This window comes from Cloeon dipterum, chromosome 4 (genome assembly GCF_949628265.1).
Source record: "Cloeon dipterum chromosome 4, ieCloDipt1.1, whole genome shotgun sequence".
NCBI classification, from domain to species: Eukaryota; Metazoa; Arthropoda; class Insecta; order Ephemeroptera; family Baetidae; genus Cloeon; species Cloeon dipterum.
The window spans coordinates 21,493,580-21,512,635 of NC_088789.1; the positions used below are offsets into that span (position 1 = coordinate 21,493,580).

At 40.7% G+C, this 19,056-nt stretch overlaps 1 protein-coding gene across 2 annotated transcripts in view; it reads left to right on the plus strand.

The window, feature by feature from the left end:
- The window catches only part of Smg6, a 37,370-nt gene extending 19,797 nt beyond the window's left edge, over nt 1–17,573 (plus strand). Inside the window, exons 13-23 of one of the 2 annotated variants that reach the window (XM_065487917.1) lie at nt 4,211–4,392; nt 4,608–4,681; nt 5,195–5,292; nt 5,632–5,735; nt 5,814–6,032; nt 6,149–6,325; nt 13,863–14,010; nt 15,445–15,662; nt 15,731–15,824; nt 16,420–16,610; nt 16,672–17,573. In XM_065487917.1, coding sequence (XP_065343989.1) covers nt 4,211–4,392; nt 4,608–4,681; nt 5,195–5,292; nt 5,632–5,735; nt 5,814–6,032; nt 6,149–6,325; nt 13,863–14,010; nt 15,445–15,662; nt 15,731–15,824; nt 16,420–16,553 — 1,448 coding nt within the window. In that variant the 3' untranslated portion in view covers nt 16,554–16,610; nt 16,672–17,573. The remainder of the gene's footprint in view (nt 1–4,210; nt 4,393–4,607; nt 4,682–5,194; nt 5,293–5,631; nt 5,736–5,813; nt 6,033–6,148; nt 6,326–13,862; nt 14,011–15,444; nt 15,663–15,730; nt 15,825–16,419; nt 16,611–16,671) is intronic. The other variant, XM_065487919.1, reaches the window with a different exon arrangement.
- The last annotated feature ends 1,483 nt before the right edge of the window (nt 17,574–19,056 follow it).

The following is a 19,056-nucleotide window of genomic DNA, read 5'->3' on the forward strand; positions in this document are numbered from 1 at the left end:
CTCAATGTGCCGACAAAGGCGCGTCTTGCTCGCACATTATGGGATTTGGAGAACAATCACTGCTGACCGGCAGACACCTTTGTGCATGTCAGGAGGAAGCGGCAGATTAAATCAAATCGTTGTCTGAGCTGAAGAGGACTGAATGGAATATTCTTGACTTCTTGAAGTTCGAACAATTCTTTTAAGGCATGCTTGATTTTAATTTAATATTACGTAATGTTTGACTATTGAAATAACAAAAGAATTTCGCATAAAAACTCATCGCCACAATTAAATAAGCAGCGTGGATTTTTGTTTTGGTAATTGGGGTCAGGAACAGCCGAGCATTACGCTGTTCAGGGAATTTGACTTTTTCAGATTTTACAACCGCAATTAAGGAACAATTTCAGCCCACTTTTGAAGTTTAATGTCACGTGCATTGACGTAAAGGCATTTTTGCGGAATCTTGTCACTCGAATAATTTTCCAAGTACAATTAAAAGATGCTCAGGAAGTTGATCCTGTCGCGCAAACCGTGCGACGCAATTTCGCCACCACGGGTCATTACGTTATAAAGTTGCATAATTCCAAGAAATGGTGACGCCATCCTTGTGATTGTTAGTCAGCACGGTCGCTCGCACTCCACCCAGACCCGGGGAAAAACAGTCCAACTTCCTTGTTGGCTAAAAACAAAAAAATTGAGTCACCCGTGCGAGAGTGCAGGAATTCGCTGCCTCCCTGGCCGCGCGGGTGAACAAACTGCGTTGGCCGCGGCCAGGGGATCTCTTCGCTTCGCAGACTTTTCCTTCTGCAAATGCGCGCTCGCTCGCACTAGGGCAAATGACCTCATCAGGCAAGGCTGTTTCAAGGCCGTGTTATTGGCATTTATTCCTCCTTCATGCAGCTGTTTTGTAATGCCAGCCAACAAACCAACCGACCGGCCGGGGGGCGGGGAATGTAATCGTCTCTTTCTCTCTCTCTCTCTCTGCCTGGCACGGCTTGGCCTGGCCGGGGTTATTATATGAGAAAGAGAGGACCAACTACTCATAACCTCCTCCATCAGGAATGCTCTCTCTCTCTCTCTCTCTCACTAGCTCTGCGCGCAGGCTGTTCTGGTACACCGCCTCCGAAGTTCATTGTCACGGCCTCCTCTAGGACATTACACCGCCTCCCCGCGATTGGCCTGATCCGAATCTGACGAGCTGCAAGTGCTCTCCAACTCGTGCTGCTGCTGCTGTTGATATTAATTATGAATTACAGCACGGCTCCATTAATTAGCGAGTGCAATGCGCGCATTCCGCACCGACGCCAGCCGATCGCATCTGCTGCCGCCGCTTGCATTTTCACGCGCGGTGACATTAGGCTGAATAAGTCGTCTAATTAGAGCTGGATTGTGCGGAATATTCGATAAATAATGCGTCTCGGTAAACAACCGCAGATTAAAATATAATGGCTTATCTCATTAAAATCTCAAACAGCAGCAAAGCTGAACGTTAATTTAATCCCCTGACTGGAAATGCCAGCCTGAGAGCAGGCAAAAAATGTTCTCCCGCCGACCAGCATTTTTATTTGATTTTCGACCACGCCTAATGATGAGTTAGTTGAACCCTATCTCACATTTTATTAGGCCATTTAATTATTCATGGCATAATTTAATGTTCTCAAGATATAAAATTGAGCTAAAAATGAAAAATGCATTTTTTGGATCTTTTTATCCTAAATTTGCTCCACTCCTTAAATATTTTGAACCTTCCAAAGACCAAAATCTATCAAGGAGGTTCTGAAAAAATAAGACTTATTTATAAAAATATTTGGTAGAGTAAACTTATTGAAAATATGACAAAATATGTTTTTAATTTATCGGTATTTGTCTTCATTTTGCTTATTTTGTCGTTGTTACAGTAACAAATTGTCAATTGAATGAACTTGATTTTTAAATAAGATCGACATACCAAACTTCCCTAGTAAAAATAATTAACTAATAAAAAATTTCATGGACAATTTTCTACATGGTGAAGCTGCAAATTACTATATTACCCGCCTGCACCTTCATTTTGTTGTTCGGGTTTAAATTTCAAATTTAACGGTATCCCTCAGTCAGACCAACAGAGCATCTTTCTTATGCACAAATCTAAATTTAAGTCCGAGACCGCATTCAAATCGAGATGTTGGAACATGTTCCCCGCGGAGGCCTGTCTGTGCCGTTGGTTGCCGTTCTCGTGTGATGCGTGGATTGTCGTCGGCTGGTGCGGTTTCATTTTCCGTGAAAATAAAATGCTGTCCGCGCGCGACGGTTAGCGCACACACGCAGAGAGACGGATTGTTATTCAAGCAAGGATGACTGGGCTAATTTTTCGAGTGGAGATGTGTTTTGGCCTCAAAAGGGCAGTGCACTACGCTCACCTCGCGCCGTGTGACTGTGCACATTTCGCGGGGCGCGCGCTGCTGAAAATTTGCTCAAAATCGCATCTCGTGCGAAAAGCTCTCTCTCTCTCTCTCCCTGCCGGCGAAAACCAAATTTCAATTCCGATTGCCTCGTGGCCGCGCCGCAATTTGAACGAAATGACAAGGAGCGAGCTGCTGATTGTGGGCTGCAACACAATTATTAGACGTATCATCGGTGCGTATCTAATGTTGAGGAATGCAATAGTCTCGCCTCACAATGGCCTGCACCTGAAATGCTCTCGTTGTTGTTGTTGTGTTATTGGCACCTGCAAAAAACAGCATGTGCCCTCTCGTTACTTCTGCTCATTTCTGAATAAAAAATTCTCCGGCCGTTAAGCCTTCTTGTAAGTCGTTTTTGGCAGTGATTCTAATTTCTCAACATCATCCTCTCTCCTATATTTGGATGTTTTAGATATCAGCAATTTATGTAAGGCATAAAATTGTTCATGAACCGTTTTGCTCTTTTGAAAAAAATGTGTCACTTTCCTGCTATTAAACTTCCTTTTAAAAGGAATGTTAACGTCGAGCTCGGCCGAGTTTTTGCCGGGCCGTGACCTCGGTAAAAAGATGAATGCGTGGGAAATTTATTGGCTTATTTATATTCCCGATCGCAATACCGTTAAATGCTATACGCTGCTTTTAATTTAATCTCGCGGCAGAATTTGAGGTGATTCCTTGGCTTTTGGTCCATAAATCCGTGCCTCTCGGCTAATGCATAATGCAGATAGCGTCCAATCGATCCCGCGAAGCGGCAGATAAGCCGGTCATTATTGCATTTTGCACTTGGCGGCGAACGTGCCTCGTGCATTATGCCGTATTTTATAGATAAGTTAATTGATCTGCGATTCTCATTAAAACAATAAATAAACACGGCACACATTCTCTTCAATAACAATAAACAACGATCACTAATTAAAAGGATCGAAAAAATGTTAATTGCCTCGGACGGTCGGCACATTTCACGGAATGGAGAGGTCAAAGTACGAGGCCGAATCCGCGCACTCTGCTTTCTGCGTTGATATTTCCAGCAGCAAGGATGCTTTGCTGAGAGCTGGGAATCTCGATTTCTTATTTTTAGACGTCGAACTCATCTGCCCGAACATCATTTGGATATTAACTCTCCTTGCCTCTCCTCCCACGATGTGCTCGGCCTGATAAAACTCGCACTAAATCTTAAACGATCGTTCATGTCTGCCTCGTTTTTATTTTTTTCTTTTCAATACGCTGCCCTTGGCCCCCAAATATTACAACTAACTGTTTCTTCCCGCCAGCTAGTGTGTGCAGTTTTCTCTTTATCACTGCCAAGCACGCAATTTATTGGGGAGAGACTCGTAATTACGGCCTTTTAAACGTTCTTTTTACATCGCAAACAATGCCAAAAACCCAATGCCCTCTGAGCAGCGGAGCTCCTAACAGGTTTTCGCACTTCAACCTCTGTTTTTCACCACCGATCAAATTGACTTGACGGTAAAATTAAACGTTATTTTTTAAGCAACAATTAAATTGTTTTTTGCCGTGAAAAATTCGAGGACTTGATGCAATCTAAAATGTTTTTATAGAAATTAACTGGTTGCATAAAAACCCAAATTTAATGTATTAAAGTGTCAATGATCTTGTATAGGCTTTAGCGTGGGGAATGGTAAAAGCAGTGATAAATTTCGTCACTATTTAAATCATGAGTTTCAACGGTTTGTTTGCTAACTTTACAGATGCCTAATTTCTCTTAAATATTTATAATACATGATAAACGTAATTTAAATTAAAGAAAACATTGTTTTTGTTCGCAGAAATTGCGCCTGGATGCCGGTCAGTGATGCAGGAACACGCACTGATCGTCTCCTTGCAGATGTTCAACCTGATCCTGGAGCGGTGCGCCGATCTCTTCCCAGCGCCCAGCTCGCCGGTGACGAAAATCCAAGACCTGGCCGACGTCTCCGAGGACCTGCAGACCCTGCTGCCGGCCATCAAGGTGAGCGTCGCCCACGAGGGTGGTTGCGGCTCATTTTTATGCGTTTATCGCACCCGCGATTTATTGCGGTGCTCGTAATTATTCCAATTTGTAGCTCGATAGCGAAAGCGGCAACAATAATTTAAGCCAGCGTCGACGGGCTCGTTGTTGTTGATTAGTTTACGCCTGTGTGAGTGTGTGTGTGTTTCAAACGTAGGTGTGTGTGTTTGTTGCAGGTGTGGTGCGACTGGTTGTTATGTCATCCCGGAGTATGGAACCCTCCGCCTTCTTGCGCCGACTACATCGTGGGGTACGTGCACTTAATTATTCGCACCGATATACAGCCGTGCCAGCACTGGCTGTGTCATAATGGCCTAATCTGCATACATCACCACGCGAGCCTTTGAACTCGCTGCTTTTCATTTATTTTATCTGCCCAACGCTGCAAACCTGAGCGAGGCGAATTGATACCTACCTGCCGACTTCTGTCTGCACGCCCCACTTGCCCATGAAATCGAGCAGTTTGCCAAATGAATCATCAATTAAAAAAAAGAATAACAGCCGTCGGGAAAATTATCTGGACTGTTGCCAGCGAATTTTTATTTTTCAATGATTTTTTACTTGTGTAAAGTATGTTGACTCGCGGCAGTGTGCGTGCGAATTTTTCGCTTTTATGGCTTAATTGTAGCCGTTGACAAGAGAGCGTAGTTGCTTTTCCCCGTACGGAAACTCGATGAATTTTGGCTGATGATTTACGACAGGATGCGGCCTTTGAATAAATCAGCCGGCTAATTGTTTGTTTGTTTTGCCTAAACGATTATAGGCCGCCTGGAGACGCGTGGACCCGCTTGGCCAATTTGGTCAATAGGCTTGAGAGACTGGACCTTTCGGTGCTCGACCTGTCAACCACGGAGAAAGAAGGTAAACGACCCGCGAATGTCTCAATTTTATAAGAGAATTTGCATAAACAAATTTTTACCGTTTTCATAAATAGAGGGTTTGGTAAATCCGTGAGTGCAGCTTCGAGAATTTTCCTCCGAGCACAGGCGCTTTTTTTAATGAATTTGTGAACATCAAACTGGTTTAATGAAATGCAAGAATGCGATTGATCAAAGCGCGCGAGAAAGAAAGTGAGAATGTCTAAGGCGTCGGAGGTGTTGGGCGTCCACCCAATCACGAGCTGCACTAACACTCTTTTTATGCAAATGCGACAACTGAAATCGAAATTAACCGCGCGCTCTCGTGTGTTTGCTGGCGTAGGATACGAAGTGATGAAACTTCCTGAGGACGTGGCGCTCGCCGGCTTCAATCCGCTAAGATCCAACATGCCAGAGCTGGTTTACGTTCCTAAAAACTTCGACATGGTACATGAAAAGAATTAATACCCACTAATTTTTAGTTGGTTTTGTTTATTTTTCCGTTTTTAATTTTTCCTTATTTAGGCGTCGATTTTACCAAATAATTTTGATGTCCAGGAGTTGGCATACAACTGTCTGAGAATAAAAAAGGTCCAGTTCTTCGGCGGACAATTTTTGTGCGGCACCGACCCTCCTGTGCTCAAGCTGCAGCGATGGGATATCGAGCGCAGCCTCTACATCTCCATCGTCGACTCCTCAAGATCGCCAGGTGACACACCACCTGGGACCAGCTTAGCAGACCTGGTCAGTATAAAAACCAATTTTGTATTGGTCTTTATATTTCTGTTGGCAGCAACAATTTGTATTTTATTTATTAATCTTTGTGTCTATGAATAAATTGAAAGAAATTTAAATTGCAGAGTGACTTGGAGAGTAAACTGAACTCGATCAAAGTGCAAAATAGAGAAAGCCTGGCAAACGCAATTCCAGCAAGTCCTGGCGCGGAGACCTCGTCTGAAATTAAAAGTCTGCTGTCAAGAAAAGAAGAACTGACTCGAACACATCAATCACAAGAGAGGCACCGTCAGCAGACGCAGGTAGGATTTATTAATTGATCTCCATTGTTTCTACAGGGAATACATTAAAATACCGTAGTCGCTGGTCGGCTGAAAGAAAAAAATAGGCTACAAATAATTGACAATAATTGATAGATTGAGCGCTCGGCAAAGGTCTCTCGCGGTCAAGGGATTACTATTGATCGGCGGTCATGCGTTCAAATCTCCTCTTTTTACCTATTGTATGCAGCTCTCCGGTGAATGCAACAGTCGTCACAATTGTTGGCCCCGATTCTTACCATGGGAACACACGCACCCACAGGTGAAGGGTCACCAAATGTGCCGTTGTTTGCGGATCGGCCGGCTGCCAGACGACACGATCTTCATGTCCGAAATGCACTTTTCGACGCCAATTTTCCGGCTCGAGACTCATTGCAGTTAGTCTGTTTATCGAATCATGCAAATTGTTATGTAACGGAAAGACGCAGTTTCTCGTTGATTTAATCAGAAAATTAGAATTTAGATCCCAGCATACAAAAGAAGCAATGATTTTTCTCTCCTTTTTAGATGTTAAATCTATAAGAAAAATATTTATATAGATAGAAAGATAAATTTCCTATTTAATTTTTAAATTTTAATGTAGTGTTCTCTTGCGGATAAAATTGGAATTTAAGCTTCATTTTAACATCTTTCTTCTCAGTCTCGATTGGGACTGCTCTTATACTCTTTATCGCCTTTGTGTACCGAGAAGTGGCATGTCTGTGCCGCGGCGTGTTTATTATCAGATGAAGTCATCATCATCATAATCCCGAGCTTGTGTATGTTTGAGCGTATTAAAGTGTGTAGCAGCACCCCGATCAGCCTTTCAACAAGCTAACACTGCTCTCGTCTATCAGCTCGATAAATTTATCCTCGTTGCGCGGTAAAAATTAGTTATGTACTGCGCGAGTTGCAAGAAGGACGGGTTAGCAGGTTAATGTCATAATTTTTAACTCTTCTCCGCGCATGCATCTCGTTTTCATCCGAGTGATTTGCTAAATCCTACGCATGGCCAAATGGGATTTTAATTGAGAATAAATGGCCAGTCATGATCGCACGCGCAAAATGAAGCAATCAAACTTACAAAGGCGCCGAGTCGTTGCAATTAATTTCAATCGCGTTGGGAGCTTTGTGCTGCGATAAACGCCACAAAAAGTGGACTCGAGAATTTCGGTGCTCAATGCCAATGCGAAAACTTAGCACGGAAGGAAGAACCTCGACGATAAATAATCCTTTGGATGATGATGCTGATGTAAATTCATTTTAAATCAACCTAAAGGTCGAATTCGAGATTAGAATATTTCTTAAAATCAATTTAGAAATTTTCACATGGGTCGCTTATAAAAAAGCTGCAGTTTTTAACCATGAGGTTGAAGCCTGTCTAAGTATACTTTATTTACAGTGATTTAAAAGATTAAAACACCAATTTAAATCTACTTATCCTTTTTTATAATCTATCTTACCAATAAATTCGCCTGAAGCAGCCAGACATAATTTTCCAATCTCATTTTAACGCGATCCATCTCGGACATGCAACAATTTGGATTTATACTGCGCGTTTCCGGTAGCAGTGCAGACTAATGGCTTCCCAAAATAGTCATTTTCAATGTGTGTGTGCGGTGCGACGGCGAGCAAATATCTGTAATTACGAGGCGAGCGAGGCGCCAGCCAGGAAAAACTCGCAGACGCGCAGATGCTGCAAAAAAGTGCAAATGTTTCTCTCTGGCGGCGGCGGCAGCAGCGATAATTTCAGCAGCAGCAATTTAAGCCCGCGAGATGGACCAAACGGCAGTCAAATGAGAACAAAGAATCGTAATTTGGCTGCGGTCACCGAGAAAAACGACTCCAAGTGGCATACTTCTCAGCCATCGGAATGAAAACAAAAAATGGGAATTATTTTAACTGCACCTAGCACCCAACACCCAACACACACACACACACACACATGGTGTTAATATGAAATTTTCGTGTCCGTCAGCGTAATAACCGCGGCTGCAGACCAGCCGAAACCGTTAGCAGAATGCACTTTGGGAAGCTGGCGCGCGATCGGTGTCAGCGTGTGCAGCTTTTCGGATTTATTGGTGTTATTACTTCTAATACACTCGCAGCCGTCATTACAGAGTTATTTTTCAACGCGGAGAACTTGTTTAATGTTGAGCCGACGACCGTCACGACGCGTCCAAAACAATAAAACGCTGGTGCATTCCGAAAGATGCATCTAGTGACCCACAAAATTTCCTTCACGCAGTTGGAATCCGTTGCAAGCTATTTCGGGAACTTCAACAGGCGCAAAAGTATTAATATCTGGTGTCAAATTTTTATTAATCTTTATCATGATTCAGTCTCTCTGTCCCATGTCCAGAAAGTTGCATAAATCAATTTAAAAGAGGGTGAGAAATCGTTTTGATAACTCTTGAAGAACCGTTTCTTTAAAAAATTCTTGGAATGCACTTAAGCTTACATTCAGACACAGATTTGGCAGAAGATTGTACCACAGGCGGTAACACTGAACTTGAAAGTAGTTTTCGGGCACTTCTACTCTTACAAACGGCGCCAACCGTTTCATTCTGTGCGCTCTCGTCCTGCTAAACAAATTAACATCGTGCATCGTGGTTAAATATGAGCTCAAATAGGCTGAACTGTCTTAATACAAAATTTTGTGTGTGCACCACCAAAAAATACAAATTTCTTCGATTTACTTCATTTTAATATATTAAAAAAAATTACAAAAAGAGCAGAAAGCTTCTATCCGTTTTAAGTTGTAGATAATATAATGAATTACTTTTTACTTTTATTGAAATAGTTTAAATCATATCAACCCTTTTGTTAATTTAATAGATTTACAAAATTTCGGAATATGAGCCAATTTTTTTAAATTTATTTGAATTTTAAAGATTTTATTTATAGCAAGGATCAATTTTATCGTTCTGAAAATGTATTTTAAAATGTCGACCGTAGAGCAAAAACTTCATTAAGAAAATTATACTATTAATAGAAGTGTACATAATTTAACAACATTTTGAATTTTATGCTCTAGAAAGTGGTCCGTTGATTCCATTGCTCGTAGAATGTCGCCACTTGATTATCATGCAAACTTTGGAGCTGATTTTCTCGGAATTTAAAACAGCAGCCTGTTTTTAGACAAAATTATAATATTTTTGCAGTACAGATTCTTTTACTGACGAATTTTCAAAATATAATTTATTTATCGGGACAATATTTACATTGACGATTTGAATCAGAAGACGAAAACGCCTCGTTTGCTCACCTCGAGCCGTCGGAGGCCAGAGTGTTTTGCAGCTTCACTGACTTTTCAATTGAGCCATAAACCACGATATCGGCGCACGCAGTTTTTTACTGCGAGAGGTAAACGAAGCCGGGTCCGGACAGAGTGCATTTGAGGCGAGCGGCTGTCAGATAGGCAGGCAGATGGCCGATTTATTCGTGCACTTAAAGGGTTGCATACATAGATCGTTTGCCGCGGCAAGCTGGGTCGTCGGTGCATTGCTATCTGCGCGGGCCAAGAACAAACAAGCCGGAGAGAGGAGCGTTTAAAACGTGCGCGCACCGATATTTATACATATTGTATGCAAATGGAGCTACCTGCTGCTCGGCTCGCATCCTGATGCACTTCCCACTTTGGGCTGCAGCAGCTCCTTTATTTATTTAGTGCTCTTGCACCTACGCTGCAGCCGCCGCCGCCGCTGCGCGATTCTTTCTTTTCGCTGCCGCTTTACGCTTTATGACTCTCGCAGCGCGCCGAGATGTGCACCGCAGATTAAAAGATGTGTGTGCATATAACTACGGGTATAATATTCATGCTTGAAATATCGGCCTCCAGTCCGCGGGGGGTGTGAAAAACAGCCACTTCGCGACCTCGTTTTCATTTTAAAGCGCACTAAATCGTCCGCCTTATCTCTATTTATCATCGTGGTTGATTTTAATTGCTTTCTGTTTTTAATTAAATACCAAAAGGCTTAAACCAATGAGGAATATTAAAAACTCTGAAATGCGTTAACTAAAAAATGTATCAATAGAATTGTCCATTTTTCCTCTTTATTTATTTTGCCTCATTAACGCAATTTGTATCCTCGTTGAAAATGTGTATTTTTATGTAAAGCTGTGCATAAATATTGTCAATATTTCTTTTGGCCTTTCCTTGAAAAACTCGCTAAAAATTGGGAAGGTTACAGATTAAAATCGGCTGCAAAATCTGCATGCAAAAACATCGGTGAGCACTGTCTCCCTATTAATAATCAGGATTTATTTCCCAAAAAGAAAAGTTTACCTCAAAATTCGCACACCGTTGGATGGGATAAAAATCAAGCGAAACAATATTTTACGAAAAATCTTTGATTTTTTTCGACAAATTAGACAAACTCAAATTTAACAGTTAACTCTGTCCTGATTTAATTATTGCTCTCATCGTAGAGATAAATTGTTGCTAAATTCCACAAATAATAGACTCAATGAATCACTTTCCATTGCTGTGCAAGATGTTATTAATGTTGTCTATAAAGCTTCACATTAATGTTTTGCGGCGTCGACTGTGTTTCACATCCCTGGGAGTGAGTTGCCCCCGTGTTTTATGGTCTCTCTTCCAATTTATTTAGACGTGCACGCTCGCTCGACTCGGATTATTTGACTTGTGCGCTCGGCTCATTTTCCTCCAGATAAATCTGCGCGGCGTTTGCATAAATCTGTTTGTTTTCCCGAGCGGAGAGGAACACGTGCAAATACGTAAATAAATAAATAAATACAAGACGCAAGGAAATTTTTCGTGAGGTGGTCTGCACTCGTTTTTGTTCAATTACCGCGGCATTCGGTGAAAAAGGAGCACGACACGTAAGACCACTTACCAGATCTGTGTAGCGGCCGGCGTCGGAAACATTCGAGGCATGCTCAATTCGCGGCGGCGGCGGCAGCGTGCGTACAAGTGTTAAAATTATTATCAACACGTATATCATTAGCTTTATTAGCGATGCTCCGCCGTTATGCGTTACGGTTAAATGCATGCATTTCATAAAACACGCGCTCCGCCTCACGCGCGCCTAGTTTTTTGAGAATGCACTTGGCGTGTGATGCTCGTATATTATTTATGTCCGCGTGTACAAGCTTGTTGGAAATTCCAGCCCACTCACTCTTCCTTGGCGACGGATATCGGTTCAATACCTTGCAACAGGAAATTTCTATAAATGAATGGCAGACGCGGTCTTTATTGACGTTGAGAACTGATTTTTAGGATTTAGTAAAAATAAATTCAGTCGCAGTGGTGATAGACAAGAGTTGAAGAAGACTCGAAATTCTGAAGGCTAGACGCACAAGATCGAATTTTCGTAGGAAGCTGGTGATAAAAAATAAAATAAAAAATATTGTGATAAAATTTTAGACTCGTGCAAGGTGTTTGGGCTCTGTGAAAGGTATTCTGGACTCATGTATTAAATGATTTTTTGTATTTTGAATTAAAATTCTGCATTTATTAACGGTCTTGCGCAACAACATACATTCAGTCTTATGAAATGTGGACCTCTACGTAAACTACCCTGAGATACTTTTATTCATTTTTGAGCGATAGATTTTTAAATTGCCATTTTGCATAGAAAAAAATCAAACTGCGTATTTTCTTTCATTAATCCAATTAAATACAACTGTTCAACTTATTAAAATAAATTATTCAAAAATGGGCAAAACAAGTTTTTTCCAGTGTGCTGCCACTGTTTTTTTCCAATCCTGGTGACCTAGCTGCCATTCTATCAGGAGCGATGACGGCATTTTCAAACACTCAACTGTTTTTGTGTTGTCGATTAACCATTTCCTACTGGGGCGTCTTCGTCTTACAGTAATTGAACGTAAAGCAAAGCGATTGAAGTGCGTTCGTTGTGAGGGCCGTAATTATGCCGCCTCAGAAAAGAGGCGCACACACGAGCTAAGTGTTTGTAACTGTCTCGCTTCTGCCGAACACATTAGCCAAATGCAGCATCCGCCTGCGGGAGGAAACACGGCCCAAATCGATTAGCGCACGCGGGGACAAGGTTGGCGCGCCAAAAGGGCCGGCGCTCTCGGCCTTGGGAGCGGCGGCTGGCTTCTCGTGGGAATGCTGCTGCTGCAGCTTTTGCACCACCACCCACGCGTGTGCGGTGCAGTGCAATACTGAGCGGCTCAAAAGTCAGTGCACCCTCTCGACAATTAATTCCCGCTCTCTCTCTCTTTCGCTCTTTAAAGCCTTTCTTTACACGCCTCAGCAGACTTACAAAGTGCCACTTAACGAGCGCGCAGTTTATTTTCCCGGCGGCCGGCCGGCCGGCCGAGCGACCGACCGACGGACGAAAGGTGCAGAGATGCAAAGCGATCGCCAAGCGTCGACCCTGTCGCCGTGTTATATTGCACTCTCGGGTGTGTGCGAGACTGAACTTTGGCGACTCGATTCGCTCCGACCGACGATGAGATCAAACGGCTCTTGACTGCCGCTTGGCAAACGCATTGGAAATCAGCGCTCGATGTCGCTCTCAGCCAGAGTTCACTCCGATATTTAAAATAAAATAAAGAGAGCAGCAACGTTCTGCAGTGAGGCAGAAAAATAAACACCTAGATAGTTGAACAACTGGAATAAAATTAAATGAAACACTGTCCAAACTGATAAGAAATGCGATAGGGCTCTACGTTTTGACAAGCAGTGATCTCACCATATTCGAACGTTGGACAAATTTTTCGAATAAACCGTTTAAGCAAATAAAAGACATTGGAAAAAATTGTTTGAAGTAAAAATATGAATGAATATTTTTTGTTTAACTGTGATGGTGAATTATAATTTTAACACACTATTGGACGTTAGTATAAAATTGCATCTTTTAATTCGCCAAATGATCTGCAATTAAACATTTTATACAAAAATAATATATTTTGGAAAAATTTTAATCGATCAAAACGTGCGTTTAAAATTAGTCTTAGAGATATCAATAGGACAATTTAATTTTGAGTTGCAACTAATGTCTTGTCGTTTAAAGTGCAATATTCACGAAGGTTGGGCTTCAAACCACAATTTTCGTCGTTTCTCTTTCAATTTTCCTCGGTTTTTTTGATTGAGAACACATAGTTTTAAGCCAAAAGTTCAATATAAATATTTTGTGAGTTTTTTTTACAATTTTATTCCTTTTTATCGTGTTATTATCGAATTATTGAGTTTCCTGTCTTTAAAAAGTTAGGGAAAATTTACCAACCAATAAAAATGATCAAATGTTAATTTCGTCAAAATAATCTATATAATTTTTGCCAGAGAAACTAATTTAATTCGAATGCAAATCTCGTAGAAGTTAAAAACCAAGTATATAGAATTTCAAGACGCTCGAATATAATGTTTGCAAAAAATTGCATTTAAAAAAACTCTGAAAGTGCACAAAATATTCGTCTCTTTTGCTCCAAAAATTCTAAAATGACCAACCCAATCTAGAACATTTATAAATTGAGTGGTAATTTTATTTATTATCATGTGTTAACCTCATTCTTATTAATGATAAAATGCCATATTTTGCCTTTTTTCCAGGCGATTGTGGAACAGCAGGCGCTGACGGGCTGCATGGAGATGAAGGTGCGTCCGCGGCTGCTGGTGCCGGACACGAACTGCTTCATCGACCACCTTGAAAGCCTACAGCAGCTCTTCACCGTGTTCTCGCTGATGGTTCCCCTTGTCGGTGAGTACTTCCTTTTGGTCCTTGCCGTTCGTTGGCCTCCGACCGGAAAAATGACGCGAGTATCAAATAAACATGTTGATTGCGCGCGGCCAATTATTTTATGGCGACAGCCGCCGCGTAATTTCATTAGACAGCTCTTTCGCGTTCTTTCTTTCTTTTTTTTTTTTTTTTTTTTTTTTGCGCCGGCCGAGCGGGTTTAATTAGCCGCAATTATTAAGTGCACAATAAAACGCGACGTGTTGTTTTGAAATTACGACGCTGACAAAGCGTTATCGAGCATCGGATTCCTTTCTTATTTGTCAACCAGTAAATTCTTCACAGATTGATCTGGCTGCACCGCTCATATGCCATCAGCTGCCTGTATTAGTGACTTGCAAATTGCTGCCCGGCGTAGCAAAAATTATATCACGTTCCCGATCTGATGCTTTTTCTACTGGGTTAGCGGACCAAAGCAATTATTTGTATTTTTGGGCGTAGTATCGGCACCGCCATCTGGTCAGCCTAGCGGTCGTGAACAAATGAAATCAAACCCGATTTATTGGTCAGTTATCTCCGGAAGAAAAATGCACTTTTCGTGATTTCACACTGGAATGGTCATATTTAATGTTAAAATTCCTGTGGAAATTTCAAATGTGCAGCAACGAGAGGAGTTTGAAAGGAAGCTTGGTTCTCGTTATGTATACTCAAAAAGTTTACGACTTGCACGAATTTTTAAATTTTAAATGTATCCAATCATAAACACGTTGCACCTCACAGACTTAAAAGTGAGTTTGCTCAAAATAGTTTATTTTATATATTTTCTGAGCAAAATAATCGGTTTAAAAATGGTGATGGCCGATTAAATTCACTCATAATTGAGGCAATAAATAAATATTTTGAATACCATTAATTGTTTGGTATGCCTGGCCATACAAAATAAATAATCTCCTTAAAGGTATTATACTGTGTTTGCTTAGAAATTATTAATTTGTATTCAAGGAAATGCTTACAATTTCAATTTGAATTATCACGTACAGCTGAAAAGTAAACAAAAGGAATAATTGTCTCTAGAGAACAATAGAAACAAAATTTAACTCGGAAAAGAAGGATGATATCCTTCGATTTTTTCGATTTTTTTGTACAAATTAGGAGTCTTTGATTTAAGAATGATTTAAATCTTGAATTATTATTCTGACGTAGATATTTTTTAAAAATCATTATTTAATTATAAAATTTAAGAGGTCATGGTAGTTTGTTATTTCTCGAAGAATGATTTCCATTAAACTAAAACAATTTTTTAATTTACCAATTTACTGGTATGTGGTACGATCTTTTGGTAAAATATTCCATTCCATCATCGACCTTAAGATTTTTCCTGTTTAACATCTTTAAAAAAATGTTTTGATGACGATGACGCAGGAATAAAATTTCAATTGCCTTCCCGTGGTGTTACAGTGATCCACGAGTTGGAGGGCCTGGCGAAGGGATGCCGCAGTCCAGTGCCACTGGGAGTGCCCACGGAGAACTTGCAGCACGTCAAGTACGTGGCCGAAAGGGCGACCGTCTCGCTCGCCTTCCTCAAGGGCCGGCCGCACAACGTCAAGTGCGTCACCACCAAGGGCAAAATTCTCGCCTTGTCGGGCGTCGCCATGGTTGAAGACTCTGGAGATCAGGTTGGCAATTCCCAATTTTTAATTTATGACGCGAGGCGTGACGGGTGGATCTGTTGCGTGTGTTTCAGGAGATGAAAAACGACGACCGCATTCTTAATACTTGCCTTAGTCTGATCAAGACATCTTCCAGAGGAGACGAGTCGAGCGAGCCTCTCAAACCAGGTTGGCACAGGGTTCAATTTTCTTACCACCCGTTTTGATCAATATTTTGAGCAATCTAAATTGAATAAAAAAAAGGATTGTTGGTATATTAAGAAAATACTGCTTCAAGACAAAATTAACTGCAAAATACAGTGACATACTATTTTTACGGTTAATTTCATTTTTTCTAAATAATTTGGTTATTTCCACAATTCCGAAAATTTTTACCCCTTCAGGAGTTAAGCTAAGTTTTTGGAAAAGGGTAGGACATATAGAAGTAAAATATTTACGAGTGGCTTTCCAGAATATTCCGAAAATAACCGCACTTTTCGCAGCTATTTTGGAAAAAAAATAAATCGGGATGACCTTAAAACGAATGAAATATTTTATACTCTTAACTCTAAATTAATATTGCTTACACTCGCAATTGTTTATTTTCGATTTTTGTGTTAAACTTTAACTGCTAAATTTAAAATTTTTGAACCTTTTTGTTATCAATGCATTTAATTTCATTTTTTCCGAAAATTTTAATTTAAATTGCTGTATTTCTTTCATGTTGAAAAAGAGGTCGCAGAAAAATCCTGAAGTAAAAATCTTGAAACTCGTATTTTTGTAGGGGAGACGCGGCACATTAATCGCGACGTCGTGCTGCTGACTGAAGACAGAAACCTGCGGGTCAAGTGCTTGGCCAGGGACGTCCCTGTCAGGACCATCGGTGACTTTCTCAAGTGGGCCAACCAGAAGCAATGAACCCTGAAGTGCGTCCCGCCCAAGTACCTGCCTCACACGATGGTGACTCTGGCAAGGGTGAGAAAATTCCAGGTCCGAACAAATGGCCAAATAATCTAATCTGATTATCATTCTCTAGGTTTCCAGCTGGTCTGGTTTGCTCAGAAGGGTCGAAGGAATGCCTTTTCAATCACACATTTTTACATGCCTTGAGCCAAAACGCCGCCGCCGCCGCTGCTGCTTTCTAGGGCATTACGACACTCCCTCGGGCTGGGAACGAATCCTCTGTAAAAACCTGATTTGATCGATTTGTACAAAAAGCTGAGCTGCCAAGCGCTGGTTTATTTTTTAGTGTCGTTTACACACGTACTTGCTGCCTTTTAATTTATGAGTTGCATTCCTAAGTTAAGTTAGAGTATTCTGGCGTTGATGCCGCCGCCGCTGCCGCATAAAATTACTCGATTTCAGTAGTGCAATGCCATTTATTGTGTTGAAAATAGGAATTCGGACATTTTGCGAGATCTCAATCCTCGATAGTGAATCAAAATGTGAACCACTAAGTAATTAAACGATAACCAATTGCTACTCTCTGCTTTTACCTTTTCCCTTGAACCAGGGTCGTCCTCTTACCACCCCCGCCTAGTGATAGTTCCATGACACTCAACGTTTGTGCGTTTCAAATAAGTTTGAACTTGCCAATAGCTTTGCAAATTACGATACTTTTTATCACCATATCCGATTTTAAGGCACCAACTAGCATGTAAATTTGTGGCCTCGATGTATTGTAAGTCAGTACTTAAACCTGATGGTGGATCTATTAAAGGAAAGAAAAACATAAATGATATTATCAGTCCGAGAACACTGACTGTCAAAGTTGATTGATTGCCGCTGCAAAATGAGTCGGCCGTCAATTCAGCTTGCTAATAAAAGTGGCACAATATTGCGCTTGTACAGTTCACTTTGTTGAAACTCATCAAAAGTTGTTTATTGTAAAGAGCCTTGCAGATTAAGAGGAATAAAGAAGGTACTTTTTAAAAATTACTCTTTGCGTCTTTTTCTATAAAATAATCCACGAACTTTTAAAATAGATTTGTTTGGAAATATTGGAACAATTCCAAGTTCTAAATCTTTTCTGGGACCAAATTTTTCCTGAGAGGCGATAACAGTTTTGTCCTTCATTTTTTTAAGTTTAAAGATTTTATGATCTGCACATGTGAACCAAGATTCAAAATTAAAATCGGGACAGAAATATCGTTTCAAAGTATAGAATTAGTTGACACCTTTGAAATGAAAATGAGCTTTTCGTGCAATGGGGAAACGACTCTATAATATTAGTTTTTTTTTCAATAAAATTGAAGATGATGGAATATTTTAAAATATTTTTACGAGTAAGATTTGAAGTCCTGAAGATTAAAAATATTAATTTTTTGCTAAAATTATCAATACTAAATTTTGGAATAAAATAATTTTTAGAACTGCAAAAACTTCATCCCGTTTGACTGACAATTTTCTGTAAAGCAAGTAATTATTTGTAAATTTGATGAATTCGTAGTTTTTTTTATATAAAATATCTTTAAGCTATTTTCATCTACTCACAGCCAAGTGTTATAATTAAAATTCAATTAGCTCAATAAATTAGAGGCCTACTCTGTGCACGTGACGTTTGTTAATTACCTTCATCTACTGAGCATGAGAGACGGCTCCTCTCCTCTCGAAGTGGGTTATCCAACGAGAGTTACTGTTGTTTGATTTTTTGATCCACGCGCACACCCGAGATGTGGGTCGCCAATTATCAAACAGCTCTCTTCACTAGCACATTATGTAATAATCAAAAATACTGTTTGGATTTGTGGTTTTGTCCGAAGAAAATAAGTGCCGCTGCTCGTCGTGGGACGTGCCATCGGGCAGACCTACTGACAAAAATGAAAACATACACTATACTACTAGGAATAATAAAAACACGACGCGAGTCGTTTGAAAAATATCAATGCCTGCTTTGCAGACCCTCCAGAAGGGCGTATTATTCTTAATTTGTCATTCCGGCTGTTTTTTCCCAATAAAAAACCTAGCGCTCGGTGGAAGCATGCCAAAAATATGCTCGAGTAGCTCGAGAGACAGTTAGGATTATCAGGCTGAACGCTAATCTGACACTGGACATATATAAATATCATGCGGCGCGCACCGAGAGCGTAATTTTAATTCATTCATCACCGCGGCGGGGCCATTCAACCGGCCGGCAAGACAAATTAATGCCAACAGCAGATAACAGCCCCCATTGAGCCGAGGATGAGCTAACGAGAGTGTGAGTGCATTCGGTTCTCATGACATTCACGCCGACGCAGAAATAAGTTATGCCGGGTCACTCATTTTAATCGGCGTCTGTCCCCAAAGTAGGGCTGCGGACGTTTCATACATTCGTATTGCCGTTTTTTATCAATTGAAAATTTTTATTCTGTTGAATTGAGTCATTTAAGCAGATGGGTAGGACTGAGAATGTGTGAATTTTGCACAAATATAGTCGATT